This window comes from Ochotona princeps, chromosome 22 (genome assembly GCF_030435755.1).
Source record: "Ochotona princeps isolate mOchPri1 chromosome 22, mOchPri1.hap1, whole genome shotgun sequence".
NCBI lineage: Eukaryota > Metazoa > Chordata > Mammalia > Lagomorpha > Ochotonidae > Ochotona > Ochotona princeps.
In genome coordinates, this window is record NC_080853.1 from 12,868,627 (window position 1) to 12,895,682 (window position 27,056).

Genomic DNA, 27,056 nt, shown 5'->3' on the forward strand with positions numbered 1-27,056 from the left:
GATGGCTGGTTGATCAAAAGGCACAAAGCTTATTTTATATTGTACATATAAGAGAAATCATACAATATTTATATTTCCATGTCTGGCTTATTGTATTTAGCATAATGCCTTCCCAGGTGCATCCGTGTTTTCAAAAATGGCAGAATTTCATCTTTTAGTATATGTGCTGCCACAGCGAGCACAGCGTTTCTTCTTTGAACACTCGTGTGTGTGTGTGTGTGTACACATGTAGCTGTTCACCCATATATGTATGCAGAGACTGTTTGAATATCTTGGTGGCGGTGAGTGAGAAGTGACAGTGTTCACAGAAGTGCACAGCACAGTGCCTGGCTCACAGTCACCATCCGTAAACATTAGCTGTCTGTTTCATTCATTAAGAGATCTGGAAGAAGTGAATATAAGAAAAACAGATAAACAGAGGTCATTTAATCCATATGAAGAGATTGTTAAAGTGCCCGGGCAGAGAGGAGAGTATCAGTTTCTTTTTAGTGCCTTTGTGCAGGATATGTGCACCTTAATGACTGATAGTTCCAAGGAAGGAAGTCAGGCTGTAATGTACTCGTATTGATGAAGGTCATGACACCAGGACAACATGGAAGAGGGAGCAGCAAAAGGAAAGGAACCCTTGAGTTGATCTGTGTGCATTGCTGTAGTGACCAACAGGAAAGTCTCAACCGGTGCAGATCCAACCAGATCCTTGGTTCCGTCATGGAAAGCAAGTTTGGGGGCAGGGGAGAAGCATCTGTAACGCGACCTCTACGCTCAAGTAAATCTTTTTGTTTGTTGTTGTTTTCCTGATAGGAACTAGACTAGGAATTCCTTTAAGAGAAACCTGGGTGCTGGTTTGGGGGCAGGGCCACATACTTCTTAACTGCTCTTCTGTGTTCTCGTTAGCCTGATGAGGACCTGTTCAATCCCGACTATGTGGAAGTTGATCGCATTTTGGAGGTGGCCCACACGAAGGATGCAGAAACAGGGGAGGTAGGTGTTCTGTCATCTTGCCTTTCCTGAAGCATCTTGTCTCCACCCCATGCGTTTTGCCTTTGTTTTATTAGTATTCATGTGTGGTCATGTAGGATGTTTTGCAGAGTGTGGTTAACTGCTTTAACCCAGTGGAAGGAACATTGAGTTTCTGTCCTGTGTCCCGCAGGAGGTGACGCATTACCTGGTGAAGTGGTGCTCCCTGCCATATGAAGAGAGCACCTGGGAACTAGAGGAAGATGTGGATCCTGCAAAAGTTAAAGAATTTGAATCTCTGCAAGTTCTGCCTGAAATTAAGCATGTGGTAATGCATCCATACGCTATCTGCTGCCCTTGTAACATGTTGTTTCATTAACTTGGCAGTTATGGGTCCATGGCACTGTGTTCTAAGTGGTTTCCACGGTATTCAAACCTTCCAGCCAAATGAAACTTTGCGAACACCTTGGCCAGCTATAGGTCTGGGCTCTGTTTTGATGTGTGTGCCTGGATATGGGTTTAGATTTGCTGCTGTGTGTTTCGCCTGTGGAGTCAGTATTCCGCCGACACATTCTTAAGGGGAAAAAAATGTCCCTTATTTGTGGATTTCCTGGAGGTTCCTACAAAGAGCTTAGGTTTTCAGTGTTCATTGACCCTGCATTTCTGATTCGAGAGTCTTACCACTCAACCGCAAAGATGCCACGGGATGCCTAAGAAGTAGTTGTACCTAGAAAATCAAAATTAAAGAAAGAATTTGTATCAGCCTTATTAAGGTGTAACTAGGAAAGAAAACTCTATTATTAAAGAATACAGTTACAGGCTGGAATAATTAATGTGAAAAAAGAATCCCAATTGTTATATGATAAAGACTTAGGTAGCTCCTCATTCGTATCATTTGTTGCTTATATACCATGGTAAGTTTGGCCAGTGTACCTTAGCATTTAATTAGATTCCTTCAGAGCCATTCCAAAGCAGTGTTTTGCTTTTGATTTTTAGACTTTTGAAAGGTAAATAGAGAGATGTGGAGATTAGAAACTTAGATAATTTAAAGTATTTTGTTTATGTAGTTATGAAGCTATTAAATTCCTCTTTCAGTCCTTTCCTGTAATACTCTCTTGCCTTTTGTTGTTGTTGTTAAAGATTATTTTATCTGAAAGGCGGATTTATAGAAAGAGGAAAGAGAGAGAGGTCTTCCATCCACTGTTTCATTCCCCAGTGGCTGCTATGGCCAGAGCTGGGCTGGTCAGAAGCTGCAAGCCAGAAGCTGCAAGCCTGGATCCAGGAACCCAGTGTTTGACTACTTTCCCAGGCCGTTAGCATAGAGCTGGATCAGAAGTAGAACAGCTTGGACATGAATTGATACCCTTATGGGAAGCGGGCACCACAGACAGAAGATTAGGCTACTAAGCCACCATGTTGGCCTCTTGTTCGTAATTCAGTTTGTCAGTTATTCATTAAGCATCTGATGTAGGTTGATTTTTATATGAGATATTATTTAAAAAACAAAAACAAAAACAAAAAAGAACAGGTCCTGTCCCCAGGAGCTCACAGTCTAATGGAAGAAGCATATACGTATATGTATAAATACAGCAGCAGCCTCACTGTAGTGTGCAGTTTAAATATAGCACAAACCAGTGTGGGAGCAAAGTAGAGAAAATTTCATCTTGGGGCCAATTTGAAGTTAGCGTCTTGAAGTGATCAGGATTCTCAGCCATTCCCTTCACCCAGTTCCCTCTAAGTTCCTTAACCCTGCCCGTGTGTGCCTGGCGAGAACACGCATCCCGAGCGTTCCCAGGCAGGCTCATGGCTCTTACGTTGTTGTTATGATGCCACTGACCTTTCTGCTCAGTGGAACGTTATTTAATAATTGTCTTCTTTCCTAATCTGATTCTACTCATGCAAAATGTACATATTGAAGCTTCACTTCAAACATTCCAAGTTGAAAGGTAGCTCAAGGATGGAGCAAAGGGCAGGTTCTAGATCTTACGCCAGCCATCTAACCAGTCTTTAAGTTTTAAGGGATCTTGTTCTGAACTGTGCTGCTTTTGATGACTAGGACATTTGTTACCCAGAGTCTTGGTGGTAAAAAATGGTTCACTCATCATTGGTAAAATCTGGATTTCAAGAAAGAGAGCAGTGAGCGTTAGTAATGGTTGCACCAGAGAAGCGGGTATTTATTCTGCAAGGGCCTCACTAGGAATGCTGGAAACAAGATCTGCTGTTCTGGATTTGACTAAGCAGTTCCTGGAGTTTATTTCCTGTAGTCTGTACTGCTTAGGAGTCATCAGCGTAGGTGTCAGGAACATCAGCTAATTTCAGCGCTTGTGCTTAAGGCTGAAATTTCTGACTGGCAGGTAATAAAACCCAAATCCGTAGCGCTGGCAAAAGAGGGAGGCTGGTGGGATAACATGAGCAAGTCTCGTCTCTGTATCTCACATACTTTGGAGACAGCAAAGTACAAACTGCAGGGAAATTAGACTACGCAGCATTGGAGTGCTGAGCGTGAGCCATTTGACATCTCCAGGGGGTGAAGATGCTTCCAGAAAATGCTTCCACCGTATCTAGTAGCGGAGGAGTACTCAAGGGATGGGTTGCCTGAGCCTCAGGTTTCTGTGCTGAATGGTTCCCACAGGCTAAGAAGATACATGTGCTAAGGAGGTAGTGCAGGAGAATGCATCTACAAGAGTGTAGCTGCGGGAATTGTAAAATGTGGTTCTACTGCAGTTACAGACATGGAACTGAAGGAAAACTCCATATACAGCTCCATGAATATATGAAAAACAAGTAAAAAGATAATCAGATAGTAGAGAAGTGATGAATTGTTTTTAGAAACTAGTATGTCATAAGGAAATAAATAATGAAACTGCTTCTGTTTTTTTCTAAGAGAAACTAAAAGCATTGCAGTTTTGGTTGTACATAGCTTTTGCCTTATGTGATAACTTTAGAAACCAATCAGCTGTATTTTCCTGATCTAATTCCCTAGGGACAAAACAATAATAAATAGTCCTTGGCTCTATAAAAACTGAAAATAGTGACTAAGATTAGCTTTTAGAGAAATTATAGTAGAAGTCAGATTAAAACAGTGCGACACCAAGAATTGCAGGTCAGCCAGTTAATCATCTTAATTTACTTGCAAATCTTAGAGGTGTGAATTTATGGAGATTTGGAAATCACTGGGCCTGCAGCTTCCTGAGAGACGGACAGCTGCAGTTTGAAGGTGGCCTTTGGACAGTGTTTGAGGTTGACCACCTTTCCCGGCACCATTCGTTTTGTCAAGTGTTCTCTGCTTCCTGCTCCAGGAGCGGCCTGCTTCAGACTCCTGGCAGAAGCTTGAGAAGTCTCGCGAGTACAAGAACAGTAACCAGCTCCGGGAGTACCAGCTTGAGGGGATGAACTGGCTTCTCTTTAATTGGTACAACAGGTGAGGAACCAGAAGCAGTCCACATGTTTGTGTCTAGAAGAGTATTGTTTGCTCCTCCTGGCAAGCGGAGACTGTCTGCGAGCAGCGCAGCCACCATTTCCCTGGTGACCCTCACACGTTAGGCATGCCGGAACTTACTCTATGGCAGGTGTTTCTATAATCACTAGGAATGATCTTCAGACATCATCAACTTTGTATTTTTATCTTTTTCTGCCCATGTAACCAAAAGGTTAAGACCAGCCTAGATGAAACAACACAATAAATACATTCTCTAAAACTATTTGTCTTTTTCCTTGTTTTTAAGATTTATTTATTTTTATTGGAAAATCAGATACATAGAGAGAGGAGGAGAGATCTTCCATCTGATGATTCACTCCCCAAATGAGCGCAACAGCTGGTGCTGAGCGAATCCAAAACCAGGAACTTCCTCCAGGTCTCCCATGCAGGTGCAGAGTCACAGGTCTGCAAGGCTTTGGGCCATCCTCGACTGCTTTCCCAGGCCACAAGCAGGGAGCTGGATGAGAAGCGGGACTGTTGGGATTAGAACCAGCACCCAATGGGATCCCAGAGCATTCAAGGCAGGGACTTTAGCCACTAGGCTACCACTCCAGGCCCTGTTGCCAGTATTATAAGCCAAGGTTAAACTTGCGCCACAACCTGGCCCCTACCTTTTTTTTTTTAAATGATGTTTACATAGTTGATTAGGATGGCAAGGGCCCAGGATTAGGGGAAAGTGAGTGAGACCATTGTTTCCCAATTTTCCATTTTATTCTTCCTATATCTGGGGAAAGGGGAGAGACAAAGAAATCGCACCTAGCTTCCCCAACCACCTCATTTACCCGGGGAAGGGAATGGCTACTTGATGTCATTCTAGGGTCCCCAATATGTAGCATGTTCCAAGGGTTCTGCTCAAGTGGTTTCGATAGTTCTGAAATGCTGTCAAGCTTGTTCATCCAAGGATGAGGGAAATCCTTCCAAGGTCCATTGGCTAACATAGTCCACTGTAGAGTCTCCATTCACCCGGATATTTGTTGTCAACAATTGGCTGGGGTAGTTGACCAATTTATTCTGCCCTCCTTCCTCTGCTATGGTACCATATGTTCTCTGCAGGCCCCAATGGACTGCCATAGCCTCCATGTGCATCTGGGCCTACCATCCTCTTCTCCATCTTAGCCACTGAGCAGACCCAGTCTTTGGAAACCAAAAAGCTATAAAGAGAATGAAGGGTTGACTTAGTGACATAGCAGGTAAAGCCACTGTATGTGATACCAGCATCCTTTATGGGCACCAGTTTGAATCCCGGCTGCTTCACTTCTGATCCAACTCTCTCCTAATAGCCTCAGAAAAGCAGCCAAAGACAGCCCAAGTGCTTGGGCCCCTGCCACACGTGTGGGAGACTTGGAAAGCTGCTGCTGTTGCATCTATGAGGGGAGTGAAGCAGCAGGTGGGTGACCTTTCCCTCAGTCACCCCCACCCTCCATCTCTTTGTATAAGTCTGGCTTCCAGATAAATAGATAAATCTTCATAAAAGAAGAGAGAATTGATCTAGATTCTAATTCTACAGCTTATTTGAGAGCCATGGATGTAAATGACTTGTATTAGAACATTGTTTTGAACTCTATACTGTGGTTCTTACCAGAATCTAGGTGCAGTGGGAAATTTGATGAAGATGGGTCGGGATCTTCTTATTATTGAAGAATGGTCCCCATAGTAGTGATTTTTTTTTTCCTTGAAGATTTAAACTCAGATTCACAGAAAGAAAGATCCTCCATCTGCTGGTTCACTTGTGGTGTGGCCACTGTGGTTGGAGCTGAGCCAATCTGAAGCCAGGAGCCAAAAACTTCTTCTGGGTCTCCCACGTGGGTGCAGGCTCCCAAGGCTTTGGGCCATCCTCTGCTGCTTTTCCAGGGCGCAAGCAGGGAGCTGAATGGGAAGTGGAGCAGCCAGGATACGAACTGGAACACAAGCTGGTGCACACATGGAATCCCAACACATGCAAGATGATGACTCAAGCCACTAGGCTACCGCACTGGGTCCCATGATTTTTTATTAAGATTTATTCATTTATTTGAGTGCATTTGTGTGTGTATGTCCATACACACACACATATATATTTGCCTGGTTGATGTTTGTTTTGGGAAGGCATATTTGCAAAGAGAAGGAGAGTCAGAGAGAAAGATCTTCCATCCATTGGTCCACTCCCCAAATGGCCAGAATGGCCAGAGCTGAGTCAGCCAAAAGCCAGGACCCAGAAGTCTCTTCTGAGTCTCCGGTGTGAGTGCAGGGTCCCTAGGCTTTGGACCACGAGCAGGGAGCTGGGTGGGAAATGGAGCAGCTGGAACACAGACCAGCACTCATGTGGGATACCACAGCTTTCAGGCAGAGGATTAGCCGGCTGAGTCATCACACCATCCCCCCCCATCCCCAAGTATATGTTTTAATAGACATATTTCATACCTTTTCTCCCATATTAGCGTAGTTCCTTTTTAGAAGGAAGCAGAGCATGAATAATAATAATTTTTAAAGTGGCCTCAGATTCTTCTCCTTAGAATGATGGCAGAACTTGTACTGGTGATGTTACAGGTCAAGGTATTTTTCTGAAGCCTCTTTTTAGTTATCACCAACCTCTACAGATTTCCCGTATTGATAATGTACTACCTATATTTCACACTGTCTGCAGGAAAAACTGTATTTTGGCTGATGAAATGGGCCTAGGGAAAACCATCCAGTCCATCACATTCCTTTCAGAAATATTCCTCAGAGGGATCCACGGCCCTTTCCTCATCATCGCCCCCCTCTCCACCATCACCAACTGGGAGCGGGAGTTCCGGACCTGGACGGAGATGAATGCCATTGTCTACCACGGCAGCCAGATCAGCAGGCAGATGATCCAGCAGTACGAGATGGTGTACCGAGATGCACAGGTGAGCCTCGTGAGAGTCAGAGACCTGGGACCACTTAACCACACGGCAGCCTTCTGCCAGGACAGGACTGGGACCCATCACCTTGAGCTCCTGGTGATGATAAATAGAGGATTGTAGAGCATGCTTTCCAAACCCTGCGGGTTATGCCAGCGGCCTTTTTTCAGACACCGAAGTGTTGCTTTATTGGTTAGCATATGAAATTTTTTTTAATATACAAAAGTTATCAAAGTCACTCGGTAAAAAAAATAAGCGAAATTAGTGTATAGTAGGTGGGAGTTTGGAGAGGAAGTTGATTTGAGAAAAGCATAAAAAAAAAATAGGCTAAATGCACAGCAGGACCTTTGTTTTCTGTTTGTTTATTTTTGGATGTTTTTGTGAGATGTAATCATATTGCTGAGTGTGGTTGCATGCTTGTCCTGGGCACTCATTTTTATAATTAAGCAAGGTGGAAGTGGAATGATTCCAATCAGAGAGTCAGTGCTGACTGCAGGGGTGTCCTAGACAGCAGAAGGTGACGTGGGGAAGACATTTAGGACTTGCTCGTACAGACTGCAGCTGTCTGCTGGAAACATGGAACACCAAGAAGCGTTCTGCCTGGTAACGCTGGTCCCAAGTGCATCAGGATCATTACTGCGACTCCACTTTAGGAGCTGAATTACAGGGCAAATGGATTAAATTTAAAACATGGCACAGGGTCTCCTTGGGTAGACTGGGAATGTGTTAATCGATACCAATCCGGTCTCTTTATTGTGGCAGTTAATAAATAAAAAGCTCCCTCGCCTCCATTCTCTTCTTTCTTACATGATAGAAGACTGCTTGTTGGCTTCTCACCTAGACCTTAGTCTTAACGCCACCTCCTCTGAACCAGCAGGTAGCTCATTAGCAGCATGCTAGAGCCAAGGTGTCAGGGTGTGCCTCCAATCATAATCATGTCTTCTTCAGGGAAACCCCCTTTCAGGAGTCTTCAAGTTCCACGTTGTCATCACGACGTTTGAGATGATCCTGGCCGACTGCCCGGAGCTGAAGAAGATTCACTGGAGCTGTGTGGTGATCGATGAGGCCCACAGACTGAAGAACAGGAACTGCAAACTTCTGGAGGGTCTAAAGCTCATGGCCCTGGTGAGAGTTTGCCAGCTCTGTCCATAAACGAGCCCAGGTTCCCATGTATAGTTTACTTGTGCATAGTTCTTTTATTTTAGATGCGGGGACTTAAGGTGGTTTTTTTTTTTTTTTTTTTTTTTTTACCCCCCTGCATAGTAGGAATCAAGGTTTTTTCGTTGCCAACTGGGTTAGTAATTCAACCTTTGCCACAAATTGATTCCCAGAGGGGACCTGATGCTTTTAAAAACCATAGAATTCTTGACCTGGAAATGTAAAGAGAATTGGCTTATTTCCAGGCCCCAGAATGAACTAGTTGCAAAAGATGATGGGCTTTTAAAGTTACCATCTCAGCCCTGTCCCCATTATGGGGTGGCTAGCCACTAAGCTGTACTGAGTGAAGGATGAATGAATAAATGGTTCAGGATCAATGAATAATGGGTTCAATTAACATGAAATTGTTGCTGGAATCAGTAATGTGAGTCAAAGGAGAGTGGGCCCATTTATACTCTTAGGAAGCATTGGCACGCTTTTTATTAAGACAGAATGTAATTGCCCCAAATCAAGCACAAAATGCATGTCTTGGCATAATTTTCTCCACAAAAATGTACTGTTTGGGTGTCCCAATCACTGTTCATTGTGTGCTTTTAATTTGTGTAGGAACATAAAGTGCTTCTCACTGGAACACCCTTGCAGAACTCTGTAGAGGAGCTCTTCAGCTTGCTAAACTTTCTGGAGCCATCACAGTTTCCTTCAGAGACAGCTTTCCTGGAGGAGTTCGGAGACCTGAAAACAGAGGAGCAGGTAATTGGGATCCTGAAGGATGGCAGAGAGAGTGTGACAGTTACCTTCACTCTCGGGGAGAGTGAGTCACTGGGGCCAGGATTTAGCAGTTTCTTACACCCCTAGTAAAACAGCTCTACCTTCTCTGTTTGATCTCCTTGTTTGTTGGGAAGGGTAAACTGACTCTCAACAGTTCTTGCAGCTTCATAAGAAAAATGGGTCAGTATCTAAAATACCTGATGGTGGCTCAGGAGCAAAGTACTTTTTCTGCCTCCTTCATCCTTCATCTTTCCTCTTACTTTATCTGCAGCATGTCCCCAGGCCCATCCCCCTGAGGACAGCATGACACCCAAGTCTTGAGGAAAAGAAGGGAGTCATGTGCCCAGAGTGGTTGCTAAGTCCAGTCTTGTCCACATCAACATCAACTTTAATGTCCTCAGTTCTCAAAGGCCCAGTCTCTAGTCTAGATTGTTGTGACTCAAAACTGGTTTGAAACACCAGATATGAAATTTTTACCTATTACGAGTAGAAGTCTTTACTAGAGATTATAGAAATAAGTCCAACAAATTCACATGCCGTGAGAAGAACCAATAGCAGAGTTGGGGATCTCAAAGAAGAAAGAGAGAGGCCACATCTGTGTGGGAGTCTGGAAAGTCTTCAGGACAGGTACAACTTGAAGGATAGGAAAGTTTTTAACAGTTGGAGAGAGGAAAGGGGAAAGCAGCGTAATCACAGCCATGGAGTTTATTCTGCAGCACAGAATGTGGTAGAGCTGAAGACGAGATGGATGAATCAAGGAGCGTGAGAAGCCAGAGGCATTTCGGATTGTGTAGTGGGAGGTCCTTGAAAGGCAGATTGAGGAATTTAGTATATGAGAGAGAAACCATGTATGACATTTACTGCAGCACTGACAAAATTAGTTCTGCTAAATTAATCTAGCAGTGGTATGAAAGGGGGTTGGGGCAGAGAATTTGGGGAACTGCAAAGGTTTGAGAATTTCACTAATATATGCCAAAAGGACACTCTGGTTCCAATCTGTTTCTTTCTACTTTTGGTGCAAAGTCAGACTTTTGAGAGCAGTGAAATTATCAAATTTAATTCCCCTTCTCCGCATAGGCAGTGTATCTACTGATCCTTCAAAAGTCAGCTCCAGCCATCTCTCCATTTTTGGACCATTAGCAAAAGCATCCTCTTCTCCCGTTGCACTTAATTTGTGGTATGCGTTTTTTCTTCTTCCTAGACAACGACCTCCTTGAGGACAAGGCCCACCTCTCCTCCAAAGTTGTGTTTGTTGTATTGACCAGCACAGGGTCTGGCATGTAGTATACTCTAAATGACTCAAGGTATGAAACAAGCAAAGGGCAGAAGCCGAACCCAGCATGTGGCAGATTGACATTTTCCTTTAACAATGAGCTAGTTGGATCTTTCCTCTTTGGGTTCTTATATAGGAATTTCTTACCCTTTTGGTGATTAGATTCCTAAATATCTTTGGTTGATTAAGGAAAATAAAATCAATGTCTCCTAGAAGGCTTAAGGTTGGGATTAGTTAGGAGAAAAGCCCTACAATGGCATTGAATTCTATATTATTTGTCTTTTAAAGAGTTACCTTTTCTTTTAAATTGACAAATTGTATATAGTTGTTATATATGACCTAGTGTATTAAAATATATATGCATTGTGGAAAGGCTAAATCAAGCTACGTAAACATGCATTGCATCACATACTTGCTGTTCGTGGTGGGAATACTCCCAGCAGTCTTCCAGAATGCAGTATGTTGTTCATTAGAAACACCATGTTGTACAGTACGTCTTTTGAGCCTATCTGTCCTAGCTAACTAAAATTTTGAATCTTCTGACCAGTGACTCCCCAGACCTCCACTCCACCCTAACCCTGCAATCCCTGGTAACCACCATTCTACTTTCTGCTTCCATGAGACATTTGTATTTCAAAGTACAGCGAATAAAAGTTGTAGAATGCATCTGTTTCCAAATTAGAGAATATTCATCGTCTTGAACCTGTTTTCAGTAAGTAACTCTTCCAAGCCACTCTTTGTAAGTCCCTTTCTTTCCCTTGAGGAAGTATTACCATAGCACACAACTTGTTAATGTAGACTACCCATTTTTAAATTTTTGAACAGCTCTTTCTGACTTGAAACTTATTTTGCAGTGTCATTTGCCTTTATTTTATTTTCCCATCAGGTTTAGTCTTAGACCATATTTTAGCTCCAGGTTAACCGAAGTGCTTTGGCTCTGAGTCCCTCCCTCCATCATTGTCTTCCTGGGAGAGGGAACAAGTCACCTTGCTGGTGCAGTCAAGTGAGTGGAGATCTTCTGTCTAGGCCTGGACAGTTAGGAGAACAGATAAATCATAGCAAAGAACACTTTGAGGCTCAAAGTTCCATGCTGTGACAGATTAGTTCTTTACACATTGCTGCTTGCTATAGGCTGCCATGGTTACTCAGAGTGCAGGTAGAATCTGTCCAGAATGCCTCTATTTCTTAACTCTGTTCTTTCAACATCTAAGTCTTCCCTTTGTAATATATCACTTGTACCTCCTAACGTGTCTTAAAGTAATTACTCTGTGTGTGTGTGTGTGTGTGTGTGTGTGTTAGGAAAAAGAGCAAGACAGTTTTTTTTCTCCAACCTAGAGCCTAGAGAACAGATGCTATCTTTTGTGTCTTTCTCCCCTTTTATCTGTTAGGCTGCCACATAGGTTCTCAGTAATTACTTGTGAATGAAAACCAGACCCCTTATTCTCCTCTCAGTACTGTTATAATGTCTCCATATCCAGGGAACCAATCATGATCTTTCTTTTAGTTTTCTACACCAGTATCATAATTAGATGTTCAAGAGATTGTAGTGAAGATTGGAAAACCCCAACAATTATTAAACCAGAACTGGGATAGGTAAATCTATCTCATCTCCCTTAACAGGTAAAGAAACTGCAGTCTATACTAAAACCAATGATGCTTCGCCGGCTGAAGGATGATGTGGAGAAAAACCTGGCTCCCAAACAGGAAACTATCATTGAAGTGGAACTGACTAATATCCAGAAGAAGTACTACCGTGCCATCCTGGAGAAGAACTTTTCATTTCTGACCAAGGGTGCAAATCAGCACAATATGCCCAATCTCATCAATACCATGATGGAGCTGAGAAAGTGCTGTAACCACCCCTACCTGATCAATGGTGAGTGGGGACAGTCAGGCACTGGCCTCTTTTGGAAGCTGGTGATAAAATCAGAGATCTTGCATTTATTTTCAGCTTTTTACACACTACAGTATGAGGTTGGAGGAGATTGATAGTTTGCCAAGCTATCTAATTTATAAGGACACAGAGCCAGTTTAACCTCTTCATCTGTCTGTCGGCAGAGCCCCATACCCTGCCTGGCAGACAATGGATCTCCCAAATCAGTTGCTGCTCTACTCACAGTCAGGCCATCTGGGGACAGGGCACTTTGTCACTTGGTTAAGCAACGATATTGTTGCAATAAAATTAACACTCTGCAGATAAACTAACAGTTAACCATTACTAGTTAGAGATGTTGGAAGGTTTCTTAACAATAAGGCTGAGAAACTTTTAAATCAGTATGTGCTGTGGATTCTCTGACAGCTGGTCTTCATGGTTTGTTTTTGTTTTTTAGTTTGTTTCACAACTTCTTGGAGTTTTCCTTGCTTGGGTGAGCCAGTTTAGAATATGGTTTCTTAAATTCTGAGTGTACATGGTGCGGCTTTACAGGAAAGCACAGCACCCACATCCACCACAGAACTCCGCATAGAACAGGGCCGCACCCCCCAGCATCCCCTCTGCAGGCTGCTGGTCCCCATCACAGCACGGAGCGCTGTGGCACATCAGCTGACTGGGTGGCTGGCTGGGAGCTTGACTTGTTGCTGCTGCCCAGCATCTCAAGAGACTGTCAGAAAGTGTCAGAGTGCAACACTGAGCGTGAAGTTGCAAGGATTGTATTTTGTCCAAGAAATAGTGTTGCTCCCTTCCTTTTCAGGGGCAGAGGAAAAAATTCTGGAAGATTTCCGAAAAACCCACAGCCCTGATGCCCCTGACTTCCAGCTCCAGGCCATGATTCAGGCAGCAGGAAAGCTGGTGCTGATTGATAAGCTGCTCCCTAAGCTGATTGCTGGCGGCCACAAGGTGCTCATCTTCTCCCAGATGGTGCGCTGCCTGGACATCCTCGAGGATTACCTGATCCACAGAAGGTGAGGCTCGGGCCAAAGTTCTTTCCTCAAACCCTGGGTGCTTCTCTTCTGTTTTGTTTTGTTTTGTTTTTAATATGCCCGTATGGGGTGCAAGACAAGAATTTAACCACTGGGCTATCATGCCAGGCCCAGGGAACCTCCTCTTAAAAGATTGACTAAAATTCAGGATTAGTTTTTATGGCAAAATATACAGTATGTGTATGACATTCTGCTTTGTGTTCTTATTCATACTCCCAGAATTCTTCGGTTCCAGTGCCCCTAACTCACACAGGTAAAAAGACCAATGGGTTATTTGCATTTTGTGTGCGAATTACAGTTGTTACTTCATAGGCTATGCCTTATGTCAGTAACCTGAAAGGGCCAGTTGAGACTTTTTTTTAAGATGTACTCTTTAAGAGGCCTTGCTGTGGTGTAAGTCACTGTTGCCTTTGACACCAGCATTCTATATGGGCACCGGTTCTTCTCCTGGCTGCTCTGCTGCCTATCCAGCTCCCTGCTAATGCACCTAGGAAAGCACCATTAAATGACTCAGGTGCTTGGGCTCCTTGCCACGCGTAAGGGAGACTGGGATGAAACTCCACCTGACCCAGCCGTAATCAGCCTGGCCATTTGGGGAGTGAATCAGCTAATGGAAGATTCGTTGGAATCTCCTTCTTTCTGTAACTCTGCCTTTCAAATCAATATATCTTAAAATACTTTTTAAGATCACAGAAACTAGTATCCTAGGCATTGCTAAGTTTTTAAAAAAATCTTTTGTCTTCCAACAGTAAAATCATAGCAAACTTGGGTATCTTTTGCCTTTATTATTGTTTGCCCTTTGAACTACATGCATTTTATAGAGAGTTCTAAAGGAAATGAGTGTGCTGGCATCTCATGTTGCATAAATAATTCTTCAGAGCCTAATTAGACAACGAAAGACTTCCTTAGACCTCTGTAGTAGAGATTCGTAACAAATGCTTAAGGTGTTTTTTGTTGCTTGTTTGCTTGCTTTTGCGGAAAGCCACTATGAATAAATTAAAACTGGTAAAGCAGTTGCTAGTTAACTATAGGATAGAATAGAGTAAAAACCAATTGCCAGAGCATTTGCTATTTGTAAATACATTATCTTAATCTTCAAAAAATATGCAACTATTACATACGTAACAGACTTGATAAATGTAAGACTCTTCTTATGGTGTGTCCTTTACCACTTTGTGTTCAGGTTACTTACACTGTGGAGTTTCTCTGCACATGTGAAAGTGTACAGCACCACCACTGCACAAATATATGTCTGCTTTTTTCTGCATTTATTTTTAGTTTTATTATTGTTTGTTTAAACTGTGAAAATATTCTGTAGTCTCCATTGTAACTCATGTTCAAATTTAACATATCATGAAATCTTTATGTTCTGTGACAGAATTTTGCTGGCCTGTGTTACAGGTAATTCCCAGTGTTCAACCACTGTGGAATTCTTGCATAGGTATTTCTTTGTAGTCATTGTGATTGTTTCCAGTTATTAAGATCAGTTCTAACGTACATTTTCTAAAACATGTGCTGCATTTTTCTGACACCCTCTAAAGAGTGTTTTATTTATGTGCCTGTCAACACCATATGAGAATGTTTTTGTCTATATTCTGAGATATACTGCTTTTGCTCTTTGATAATTCAGTAAGCAATGGCTGGAGCTGCACCAATCAGAAGCCAAGAGCCCAGAGCCTCTTTGAGTCTTTCACACGGGTGCAGGATCCCAAGGCTTTGGGCCGTCCTCAACTGCTTTCCCAGACCACAAGCAGGGAGCTGGATGGGAAGCAGGGCCTCGGGGATTAGAACCAGCACCACTATAGGATCCTGGTGCGCCCAAGGCGAGGACATCAGCCACTAGGCTGGACCATTTTATTGAGGTCTCACAACATCAGTCTATTGGCTGTTGTTTTCTTTCTTTATTCCTGCCTGGAGAGTGGAACCTTGATGGTACTCGGAGCTAAGTGAGAAGGAGGGAGACGCTGTCTCAAAATCTTTCTTACCTTGTACATCCAACTTCTTCAGAGCTGATTGGTGGTCCGGGGTCTGATGCTTCACCAGACATTCTGCTGGTTGCCCGTGTTTAAATCCTCCGCATCCTTACTTGAAGGATGTCCGCAACCGCCAGGTTCTGACCCATCTACCTGTTGTGTCTCTCTTGAGATTCTGCTTTCTTCAAATCAGATGCCAGTTGACTTTCTTTACAACTTCCACAATTTTATCACTTTTTTTCTATTTGTGGATTTATTAGAAGATCGAGTTATGTCTCTTTAAAAAAATTTTTTACTTAAGATTTGAGGAGATCATAGAATTAAATGTAGATGTTAATTCTTAATCTTTCACTGAATTTCTTTGATTTTTAAATTCAGTCTTTAGGCCTTTTGTAATTTTTTAACAGCATTAATGAAAATCTTAAGTTTCTTCCTGGGTGGTTCCAGGTTTTTACTTATAGATAATCTATATTTTCTCACATTCATATAAAATAGCTGTTTATGGAATATACTGAGTTATTGTGTATGTGGATTTAACTTTTATATTCTGTTGGTCAAATTTTCTACACCCTTGCTCATGTATTATTTTGATGAACTTCAGAATTATTCTTTAAACCATCTCTGACCATTCCAAGCCCGTAACTCGAGAAAAATATATGTGTATGTTTATATATACACTTTTGTGTGTGTATGTATATATATGTAATATGTAGATGTGCTTATATGTGCATTGTATATAAGCATACATATGCACTTATATGCAATAAGATTGTTATTGGCTTCGCATAATTGAAGAACATATTGTTGATTACACTTGGGTCTTTTATAAAGTGTCTACCTGCTGCTAGAAACTCTGTAGTTGTTAGAGATACCGGAGTGAACAAAACACCATGGCTGCTGGTCTCATGTGGCTTCTCCTGTGTATTTCATAGGGTATTTAAGCCTAAGAATTTTATATTTTTGTGTAGATACTGTGAATGGATTTTTAAAAATCCTCTTTGTATTTTCCAGCTGGTTATTGCTGGGAGACAAAAAGGTTGTTCATTTTCCATCAGGTGTTCTGAGGTCAGTTTTTCTTCTGCCAAAAAATGTGTGGCTTCTTGCCTCCTGGCCAGTCACACGGGGTTTTCCAGGGCGCCACCTGCTTCTCATTGATACTTGACAGTGACTCAGAATTACAGCTTGATGAGCCACATCAACTCCTAGGGATCCTGTTCAAGGTATTCTTGTCAGAGGGTTAATTGCTGTGCTGAAATTCACTGTGGAAAATTTTACGATGTCAGATTTTTTCCTTCCAGATCCACTCACTGTCAAGATTTTCTTTATTCTTGAGCCTCTTTCCTCTCCGGCTGTGCCTTTGGATTTGCTCTTGTTTAGTTTCATGCTGGACTCAAAGCGCAGTGAGCACAGCTAAAGGACCTGGCTCACAAGCGACGGGAGGAGCAAGGAGTGATGTGAAAGACCTAAAATAATTCTACGTTAGTTTCATGTTCTTTGGAAGCACTCTTTCAAAACCTAACAAGCAATAGCAATGAAAATTATTGTCCCAGTCATCCTGCTTCACGTTCCAAAGGCTGTTAGATTGGAGCCAGCAAAGCGCTGTGATCTAATTTTACCGGATTTATTTTTCCCACTAGATGACACGGCTGAACTGTATCATCACTACTTATTGATTTCCTCCTTCCATTAAGGCTGTGCTGTTCCCCTGCCTCACTGTGATGCATGGGCATGTAGCTCTTCTCTAATGACTCAGAGTAGCTTGCAGAGAGCATCCAGTCCTCTATACTGAAGCATTAATGGTTCACAAGTGGGATGGACGGGGGGGGGGAGGGGGGGATGCAGTAGTTAGTGCTTGATAGAGTCTTGACCCTGCCTTCTGACTCCACATCCCATCTCTTCTGGCGCGTGAAAACACTGCTGAACTCTCGTGAGAAACCAGATGCAGATCCTCAGAGCACTGATCGAGCCAATCATTTTGGTGCCTGGTTATAGATACTCTTACAGTTTTTAGGGAAACCTTTCTGTCATATTGTATTGAAATGTATGGTACTCTGTGAAAATTAGAAATCACATGAATCTGGCTTCATTATTAGCTAATTGAGTGAGATATTTTGTGTGTCTTTGCAAATTTCCTCACTGCCTCATGAGATTGCTATGAGAATTAAATGTCATGGTGCACATTAAGCATGTACATGGTGCGTGTCACAGAACTGACACTAATGAGCTCATTACTAGTATTGTGTGGTTACTAAAGATAATTATAACATCTGTAAAACACAGGTATCTAATCCTTTCAGGGTGTTTTAATAAGAAAAATCACTGCCCATTTCACTGGATAGTAATTTCCATATAACATTATTTTGAATAAATTAAAAGAAAAAGCAGAAGAACCACAACTGTAATGCCATGTGTGGTTGCACCATGGCTTTTTTAAAAAGTAGCATTTCCAGGTTCATTCCTTTGCTTGGTGCCTGCGCCTTTTCAATCCAGCTTGGTCAGCCTTCTTTCCTTGACAGTCACAGTGTCTTTACATGGATCCTCCCTTTTTTCAAGAAAGACAGGATTATAATGCCAAACTTGGGCTTCAGCGCCTCCCTTCACACTTTTTACACCTTGAGCATCTGTCCCAGTCCCTTATCCTTCGATTGTCTCATTTTAGATATCTGGGTTTCCAAATCCAAAGCTGCTGGGACAGTATTGGGGTGGGATTCCTGGTCTTGGCTGTTGTCAGGTCTGTGATGATCTGGTCCTTTTGTCACAAGGTTCCTACTACCTGTACTTAACCAACCCATTTTTGCTTACGGGTTCAAAATGAACCCCAAGTAACTTCCCCTTGTTATTAATTTGCTTTCAGAAGGTCAAAAAGAGAAACCGTGCTACTGTTTGTTACCTCTGCGTTAACTGTGTTGAGCTCCATCGCAAAGAGCTCAGCTGTGTTTTCTCCTGAAGGACATCAGTGATGGGCCCACCATGCTGTCCTTCTTGTTTCTTCATTATCCGCATAGATGTGTGCCTCCCTTACGATATTCGGCTTTATTTTCTCATTTGATTTTCCTGTAAATTGTATGCAGTACCACCAAAGCCCTTTAAAAACCCTTGTGATTCATGCCAGCTTGGTTGACTTGGCAGTGCACTGCCTAGAAGAGCTTGCTTTTTGCCTATAATCTTGGAGGTTTTGTCATGTGCCTCAGAAGAGTTAAGGAATGTTCAGGCTAGAAGTGCCCAGCCCAGGCATTAAAGAAAAAAAAAAAAAGCGGCTGCCCGCAGTCCGTCTCCGCGGTCACCCAGAAGCTGCCGGAAACTGCTGTGCACGTGGAGTCTGTGTTACAAGCACCGCTGTGTCTGTGGTTGGAAGTCTTGTTTGCTTTTCCTGGTCTAAAGATTAGATTCAGTACAAAAACAATCAAGGAGATACTCAAACATAAATTTCTTGGGCAATAGGTGTGAATACTTTTTATTTATAATTCCTCTAGTCCTAGATTTTGGCTTTTTTTTTAAGTTTTAGTTTTTTGTTCCTTTGGGGGGGTCATTTCTGCGATGCAGTTTTAACTGTTTGGTCTAGTGCACATGTAGGGGGCGGGGTGCCTTTTACCCTTTTATCATTTGGAATTTAGGAGTGAGGGATTTAAGGCTTTTGGTCAACAGCTTCCTGCTTTGTGTGCTGTTCTCCATTGACATCATGATTAACACCTGGGCTTTCGTTCGTTTGGGTCCCCTCAGATACACCTATGAGCGAATTGATGGGCGAGTACGGGGAAACCTGCGCCAGGCAGCCATCGACCGGTTCTGTAAGCCAGACTCAGACCGCTTTGTCTTTCTTCTGTGCACCAGAGCGGGAGGCCTGGGGATCAATCTCACAGCTGCTGATACCTGCATCATATTTGATTCTGACTGGAACCCACAAAATGACTTGCAGGTAACCATTGGGATAATTACTGTTTACATTAGCCACCCCTAAATCCCGCAACATCATAGCAGGGCCTGTGCAAGTGTGTGCCATGCTGCAGCCGTGGTGTCAGCCAGATGACAGGCATAGGGCCTCTGTGGAACCAAATGAAAAGTGAAAGTCAGCCGTTCTTATAGATAAGAGTCACTCCTCTCGTTTTAAATTGAATGTTTCACGTATTTCCAAATATAGGATAAAGCTGCTATTTATTATTATTTTCAGACATAAGGAAAATATTGAGCAGGCCTAATTTTCTAATTCTTAATATATAGATTGGTTCTGATATTTTCATGTTTAGTGTTTGTTAGAAGGTCATTTGTCACTCAGAGTACATGAGTAAACATGGAGAGGTGAGAGTTTCCTGTTAGGGGGACAGCAGCACTCACCGGTCTGTTGGCCATGGGTGCAGCATGTTAACAGTTTCTATGTGCCTGGTTAAGTGTGGCCACAGATTCTGTTTTCTCACTTGAAATAACAAGTGGCTTTAAAAGATTGCAAAGATTGGCATTAATATGGTACAAAAATCTAGCATAACCAGCAAGAAAATAACACAACTCTTGTGTGGAGTCTTTCATCAACCTTGCTTCAGAGTAAAAACAGTGCCGTTCTACCGAGGTTGGACACTGAGTCAGCCAGAAAGACTCTTAACTTGTCAAGAAGACTATGTAGAACATAGTTTACATCTACTATTATCCATGACTAACTGCATGGTACGTATGTACTCTATCTTGCATATTCATTGACAGTAGGATGGTTTGTGGTCGGGAGGAGTGAGCAGACGGCTCAGGTTCTTTCTCGTAAAACAGGAGATTGATCACAAAAGACATTTGGAGGCTGCTGTTGCACAAAATTCGAGAGGAACCCTAAGGGATATTACAAAGGAAAAGATGAGGGTAGTGGGAGCCCAGCTGATGGGGATCTGGGCTTCTTCCCTTCTCCTTTATCTTGTTCCTTAAAGAAAGCAGTCCACTAGTTAAAAATCAAAGCTTTAAATTGTTAGGTCAGTGACAATTGGCTGAAACTTAGAGAAAATACAGTGAATCATCAGGAAGCAGATTGTGTGATACTGTGTTCATTATCCAACTTCAAAGAAAGTCACAGATCATGAACAGCTTAACATGAATCCTGTCTGCTAGTGTAGGGAAGGAAGTTTGGGTCAAAGATGAGTTGCAACATAGGATGAGTAGCCAGTTCTTAAAGGAGTAACATATACTCAACACTAAAAATAGATTAAACAAAAACTAGTGTTTGATCAGCTCATTGTCAGTGTTCTGGTTAGAATAATGATGTTGATTACTTTTGGCCTACCACCCATTTATTTTTGTTGCAATATAGCACACCTCAAATTTGTATCGTCTGAGATTGCTTTCATGTTACAATGACAGAAGACCTGCATAAGAGGCTGTGTAACCTACAACATCTAAAATATTTACTGTCAGGCCCTTTACAAATGTTTCCCAACCCCCAAAACATGATTTCTTAAGCTCTTGCCAGCTATGAGGTTCTGTGCTGCTGTGTGGTGCCTCCCTGACTGTGAATGTGGTATCAGAGAGAACAGTGCTCAAAGAAACCAGAGGTGAAACAAGTGCTTTGAAGTCATGTTAGCTGGTCATGACTGAGAGGGCATCAGGAGTGAAAAGCAAGGATAGGCTGGCATTCGGTGGCCAGTCAGCACCACATCAGAGTTTCAAATCATCATGCTTTATCCGGCTAAAATCTTTAACATGACCCATTGAATAGGTACAATGCCCAGAAATGGAGAGGATGAGAATGTTGAAGCCTGATTGGTGATGAATCAGATGAAGTTACCTGAGGTGATTGAGTTAGATGTGTGGTGAGCAGGTTAGGTGGGAGAGGCGGTGCAGGAAGCCTTGTGTGCTGCCGGAGAACTGGCAAGAGATGAATTCAGGGATAGCTTCGAGGTCCACACTATAACTGGTTTCTGAACTTCCTCAGATGTTCCTCCTGAGTGAAGCACTAGCGTTGATCCAGGGTAGATACTCAGAGCATGGACACAGCAGAAGGTTAGGAGCAAGGGAGTCGATGGTGATGGCAGCTCCAGGTCAGGACCGGTTTGCATTCTTCAGCTCATAGTCTCGCTTTTCTATTCTGATCTACTGATTTTCTGGGGTGGCCAGGTGAATGAGTTGGGTAATTATTAAAATGGTATAGCTCAGAGGGAATTATCCTTAGTTTTTCAAATGTCAAACCAGACTGAGTAGAAATGAGAGAATTGGGAAATGTACAGGAATTTTATGGAGCCACATTGGTGCTTATTGGGGAATGGGAAGGGAAGGACCAAATTATGAGCCTTCCTCAGTGGAGCAAAGTTGTTGCTTACTTGTTTAGTGTGGTAAGAGCACTGGCGAGCTGGAGGCTGCACACAGACCAATCCACAGTCAGCCCTTGACATTTGCCCTTGCAGCAGGTCCTGCAAATATAAGGTAGGAGAGGAAATCCGGAGCCTGGGACCTTGAGGCCATCCTGCAATTCTCAAGTCAGCAGGTAAATCAACCACAAACACTGGTGAAGTAAGATCCTAACAAAGAAAACTCAACCAGATCCTTTGCCAACACTGTTTGTATGAGGTTGGTCGTGTTACTCACACACAATTACTCATTTATGTATGTGCACTCTCTCTCTCTCTCTCTATTTATCATTTAGTGGAAGTTCTCAATCACCTACATTTCTTTAGGATTATTGCTGTTGAGAGATGGGGTTAGTCATTGGATATTTATCTGGGAGTGGACTGTGGCACATAGTGCCCAATGGAAACATCTGGATCACATCATTAGGACAGTCTCTAGAAGTCTCAGGCAAGCTGGCAGGATCTGGGACAGGTTGTGTTTGTCCCCAGTTGGGACATCTCAAGCAGCAGTGTCTGTTTCAGCACATCCTGATCCTCCACTGACCAACTCAAGAGCCTCGAGAGTGATTGCAGGTAGTCGGGCTCAGCTGACATGGCCTGAGACCCAAGGTGGGTCTGTGGCAAGCTAGCTTTGCTGCTGAACTGCAGATCTCTGTCGTCCGAGAGTCAGAAGACATTACTTTCTGCTTTTCCAATGTTAGCAAAGATCCATTCAGCCCTCTCTTGTGATCATTTTTGCTGCAGTTTTCTATGCATTGGGGATAGAATTGGAAGTTGGGGATGTGCTGTAGATAATTTGTTTAATCTAAGCTTCATCAGTTAATAACAGATGCTTGCTTACACTTTCTCCATGAAATCTGAGAAGTTTAGTAGTCTTCCTCTTGCATGGCTAGGTATAAACCAATTATGAAACAGATTCAGAAATGCAATGCAGGCTTAAAGCATCATCAGTAAATTGTGAAAGCAAATTAGCTGTTACAATCCAGCCTCTGGTCAGGATCGCAGGCTTCCTGAGCCTCCTGCAAATGCGTGCATATCCCTGCGTTAACCTCAGCCAACCAGAACTGCCCACAGCCACCTGCAGAGCGGTGGCTGCTCTGGTGAGCCTACCAGCAGCAGAGGGGAGACTCTGGTGTGCCTCAGGAGCTGAGGAGTAAGGGATCCAACCTCCACAGGCGCATTCCTTATCACATGTTCTGTTGGCCAAGTAAGTCCCTCCTTTGGGGTAGTGAAAGGAAAGGGGGTAAAGGGATGTGGCTAGATAAGTACTGTTTATCTACTCACCTCTTTCTGCCTGGCATAGCTTTCCCCTTCCCAAAACCTCCAAAGGTACAAATTTATTAGGATCCAGGGTAGGAACAAGGCACTACTTAGGAATATTAAAAGATTAAAGTTACTACTTCAAGATCTCAGCAATATAATTATATTATCTTGCTGTAAGAGGGAAGGCAATTTCTTTGGTCCCTAGAATGGGACGGTAACAAATGTAAAATGTAAAAAATTCAAGGGTGTGAATTCATCTTTTGTACCTTCATTTGGAAGACAAGCTGCAATTTCATGCTGGTATTTCAGCAGCAGTAGGTGTTGTGTAGGTTTTATTTAAAAACTAGTAAAAATAGTGACAGCAGCCTGTGAGGGAAGACAAAAAGGAAGAACTGGTTTCCTCTCTGTTGTTATTAGAAGGAAGCTGATTTGCTGCTAGTCCCGAGAGCAAACTGCGACCTGGGAATAGCAAGGTGTTGGACCTCCCTTGGAGAGGCTGTCAGTGCCTTCCTGTTTCAATGCTTCATGATACCTCTGCTTCTTATTCTCTGAAGGGCTTTTTGCAACTTGAGGCTAGAGTTACTAGCATTGAACAGGGTTCAGGATAACAGTGACCTATATAACAGTGCGGGCCCACGTCCTTCCTGTTGCTGGATGTTTTAAGGCAGAATGCAGAAACTATGGGAGCAGATATCCTAGCCAGGAGCATAGCCACAAGGTAGCAGACCTGCTGGAAGGGAGGAGACAGCCCAGCCTGAGGAGAAAGAGCCCTCTTCAAGCTTTCAGGAGCCTGCCATGCTGCTACCAGGGCAGGGGGACTCTTCACCCCTTCCTCCGCTACCACCAAGTTGCTAGCACCGCTGGCTTCCTAACAGTATGTCTGGGTGAGCTGGGAGGATTATACCTATTGGGCTTTCTTTGCTGTAACCAGTAAGAACTTGTAAAGGTATGCATATGTGCTCCAGTCTGCAGTCTGTTGATTCAGTGGAACATCTGTTGAACACCAGGATTTGCCAGGCATGATTTACTGGAAATGAGCCCAGTGTTGTGGCACAGCAGGTTACATCCCTTATTGGAGTGTTAATTCCAGTTCCGAGTGCTTTGCCTCTAATCCAGCTTCCTGCTAATGTGCCTGGGAAACTAGTGGAAGATGACCCAAATACCTGGACCCTGGGCACCCATGTGGGCAACCCTTGCCAGGAGCCACATGGGGAGTGAACTAGCAGGTGGAAGACCTGTCTGTGGGTCACTCGCTTGTGCCTATCACTCTGCCTTCCAAATAAGTAAATCCTTAACTACCTTCTTCCTGATGCCCAAAAAGCACCCTCTCCTCATTTACTGAATTCATCTCCTTCCTGTTTTCAGTCAGTTCTTAGCTGACTTCACTGGCTGGTTTACTTAACCCGAAACGCCATTCTAGGTCCTGAGAAAACCAAAGTGTTCAAGACTTCCATTTGGTCTGCTGGTCTAGTCACACAGTATCAACAGTACAGTGGGAAGATCAGTTCACAAGTAGTATAGAGCAAGCAAGATTGTGATGGACGTTGTGTACCATGAATTTAACTCTCACATGATTATAACACAAGGATGTTTTCTTCAGTCTTAAGGGGGGAAGGTCAGGTCCAGAGAACGACACTGTAGCATCACCAGAGTCCCAGGTTCCACAGTCTTTGTGCTCTACCATCCTTTGATCCACCTCAGGCAGGAAAAACTAAGGAAGAGAGACCTTTTATAGGCTGCCTGCTATGAGAAGGCAGAACTGTCGCAGAAATCCCTGTACACTGGTAAATTTCACTGCCCAGGACTGTTGCCACCTTCAGATGGCTGGAAGTGGTTTCAGATGAGCACATCGCCATCATACATATAAGTCAAGTTTCTGGTAGTGAGCAAAAAAAAGGAATATGGATCGATGAAGGCAATTATTAGTGACTGTTGTGCTTGTCCACCAGACTTTGCTCTGAACTCTTCTTCAGCTCTGTTTTTTAATCATGTGAGCCAGAAAAGAGATCAGTATCAGTACTTTATGGCCATGTATTGTTACTGCCTTGTAGGTCCCATACAGTGTATTATTTATCTGGATTACTTTCTCTATTTGCCAGTATTCATCAAATCTTCCAATAATAGAGACTTGGCACCACTAAAGGTACTAAAAGAGGACCAGCAACTGATTGTAATAATGGAAGACTGATTGAATAAACTATAATATATTCATCTTGAGAAAAAGAATAAGGAATTATCTCCTGGATTGGAATCCTCTCCTGCCTTGGAAGCATCCCCTGGATACATATAGCTCAGGGAGAAAATAAGATAGAAGAGCTGTGGAGTGTGTTAGCATCCACTCAGAATGGCTGTGTGTCTGTCTCCTTCCCCCTCCTCAACCAGGATAAGATTAAAATTAAGACACCTGATTTTAAAATTATTACCTGCAGCGTCAGGGACCTGGGATGGGTAGGAGACTGGGTGGTGTTTCTCCCTTTACCTTCCCCTTTTCCCCAGGTACAGGGAAAAAAAATGTGGAAATAATACTCTTACCCACTTTCCTGTACCCCTTGAACTTTTGTGCCCTAATTAAGTATGTAAAGATTGTCAAAAATAAAGAAAAAAAAAGTATTACCTGTAGAGAGAGCATGCCTTCTTACTTCTGTAGCTTTGCTCATGTGGTGAAGGTGGTATCTCCCAGGTTTTTCTACTACAAAGTGGTTACTTTTACCTTAGACATTAATGTATTTCTTTTGAGTAGGTACTTTGAGACACACACTCTCTCTCTCATATAAATATATATATATATATATCCTGTTTTTCATCATACTTTGACCTATTGATTTTGGCATGCCTCAGTGGTTCTTGCCTTCAGTAATTATTGTCTTAATGTTTGGCTAATAGTAATTTCTGTCTCCATCATTTCTTCTGCATTTATTCATAGAAATTTTATGAAGAATATTTATATCAATATGGGGTAGTGGGATATCTTATTATCCATTATGTTCATCATTTATTTTGTTTTCAGATTATCAGAATGGTCATGGGTGGCTCCTGTGTCCTTCCCACATGTTCTCATAGTTTGAGCACTACTTTGTTTTCTGGCTCCGAAGCTGTTCCGTTGTGTTGCCTTTTTCCTGACACAACCTTGGAATTCTTCTTCCAAGGATCCTTTATTTCTTTTGTTTGATAGTGTCATGGTGACTGCTACTGGGGTATAACGGCTCTTAGCCTTCTGTGTAGGCAGGACCACCACAAGCACTCACACCACATATCCATATTTTTCTTATACCTGCTGTCCATAGTGAAATTTATGGTTTCAGTCTAATACCACAGGGTTCAATCCTGAGCACAAACAGATACACTTTATCATTTCTTCGAAGTTCTCTTAAAACAGTTATTCCCACAATTCAGGATCATCTATCATATTTAGCTATCATCTCTTTAGTTTCCTTTACTGTAAATAGATTCCTCAATCTTTTTTTTTTTTTCTTGAATGACTTTTAATATTTCTGAGAAGTAGCTGGTTGGGGCTGGCACTGAGGTGTGGCTGGTAAAGTTGTTGCATGCAATGTCAGCATTGAGTAAAAGCACCAGTTCATGTCCCAGCTGCTCTACTTCACTTCAGCTGCTTGCTAAGGGCCTGGGAAAAAGCAGCCAAAGATGGCCCACATTTTTGGCCCCTGCCATCCACGTGGGAAACCTCAATGGACCTCTTGGTTCCTGGTTTCAACTTGGCACATCCCTGGCCATTGTACCCCACCAGATGAAAAATCTGTCTGTCCCTTCTAAGAAAAGAAACAAAATGAAGCAAAACTGGTCAGTAGTGCTAAAGATTATCTTTTCCTTTGGGCTGACTATGTGTCCTCAGGGTTGGGTTCAGGTTTAGTGCTACCGCAGAATGGATGAATCATCAGAAAGAACATCTCAACCATTGATCTAGGGATGTTCACTGTGATCATTAATTAAGTGGTGTCTGTGATTTTTCTGTATTCTTCTCTCATTTTTTCCCTTGATATTGACTAATTTTCTGAGAACTACATTGAGACCATGTGTCATCAGTCTTACCCACTGACTTTAGTTTCCATTGATAATTTTTGCTTATGTAGTCAT

General features: G+C 42.7%; 1 protein-coding gene across 3 annotated transcripts in view; it reads left to right on the forward strand.

The window, feature by feature from the left end:
• Nucleotides 1-27,056, forward strand: part of CHD6 (chromodomain helicase DNA binding protein 6) — a 156,217-nt gene that overhangs the window by 83,263 nt on the left and 45,898 nt on the right. For all 3 annotated transcript variants that reach the window (XM_058679753.1, XM_058679755.1, XM_058679752.1), the window contains exons 9-17: nucleotides 895-981; nucleotides 1,151-1,285; nucleotides 4,257-4,378; nucleotides 7,059-7,302; nucleotides 8,245-8,421; nucleotides 9,061-9,204; nucleotides 12,116-12,371; nucleotides 13,186-13,396; nucleotides 19,108-19,303. In XM_058679753.1, coding sequence (XP_058535736.1) covers nucleotides 895-981; nucleotides 1,151-1,285; nucleotides 4,257-4,378; nucleotides 7,059-7,302; nucleotides 8,245-8,421; nucleotides 9,061-9,204; nucleotides 12,116-12,371; nucleotides 13,186-13,396; nucleotides 19,108-19,303 — 1,572 coding nt within the window. The remainder of the gene's footprint in view (nucleotides 1-894; nucleotides 982-1,150; nucleotides 1,286-4,256; nucleotides 4,379-7,058; nucleotides 7,303-8,244; nucleotides 8,422-9,060; nucleotides 9,205-12,115; nucleotides 12,372-13,185; nucleotides 13,397-19,107; nucleotides 19,304-27,056) is intronic.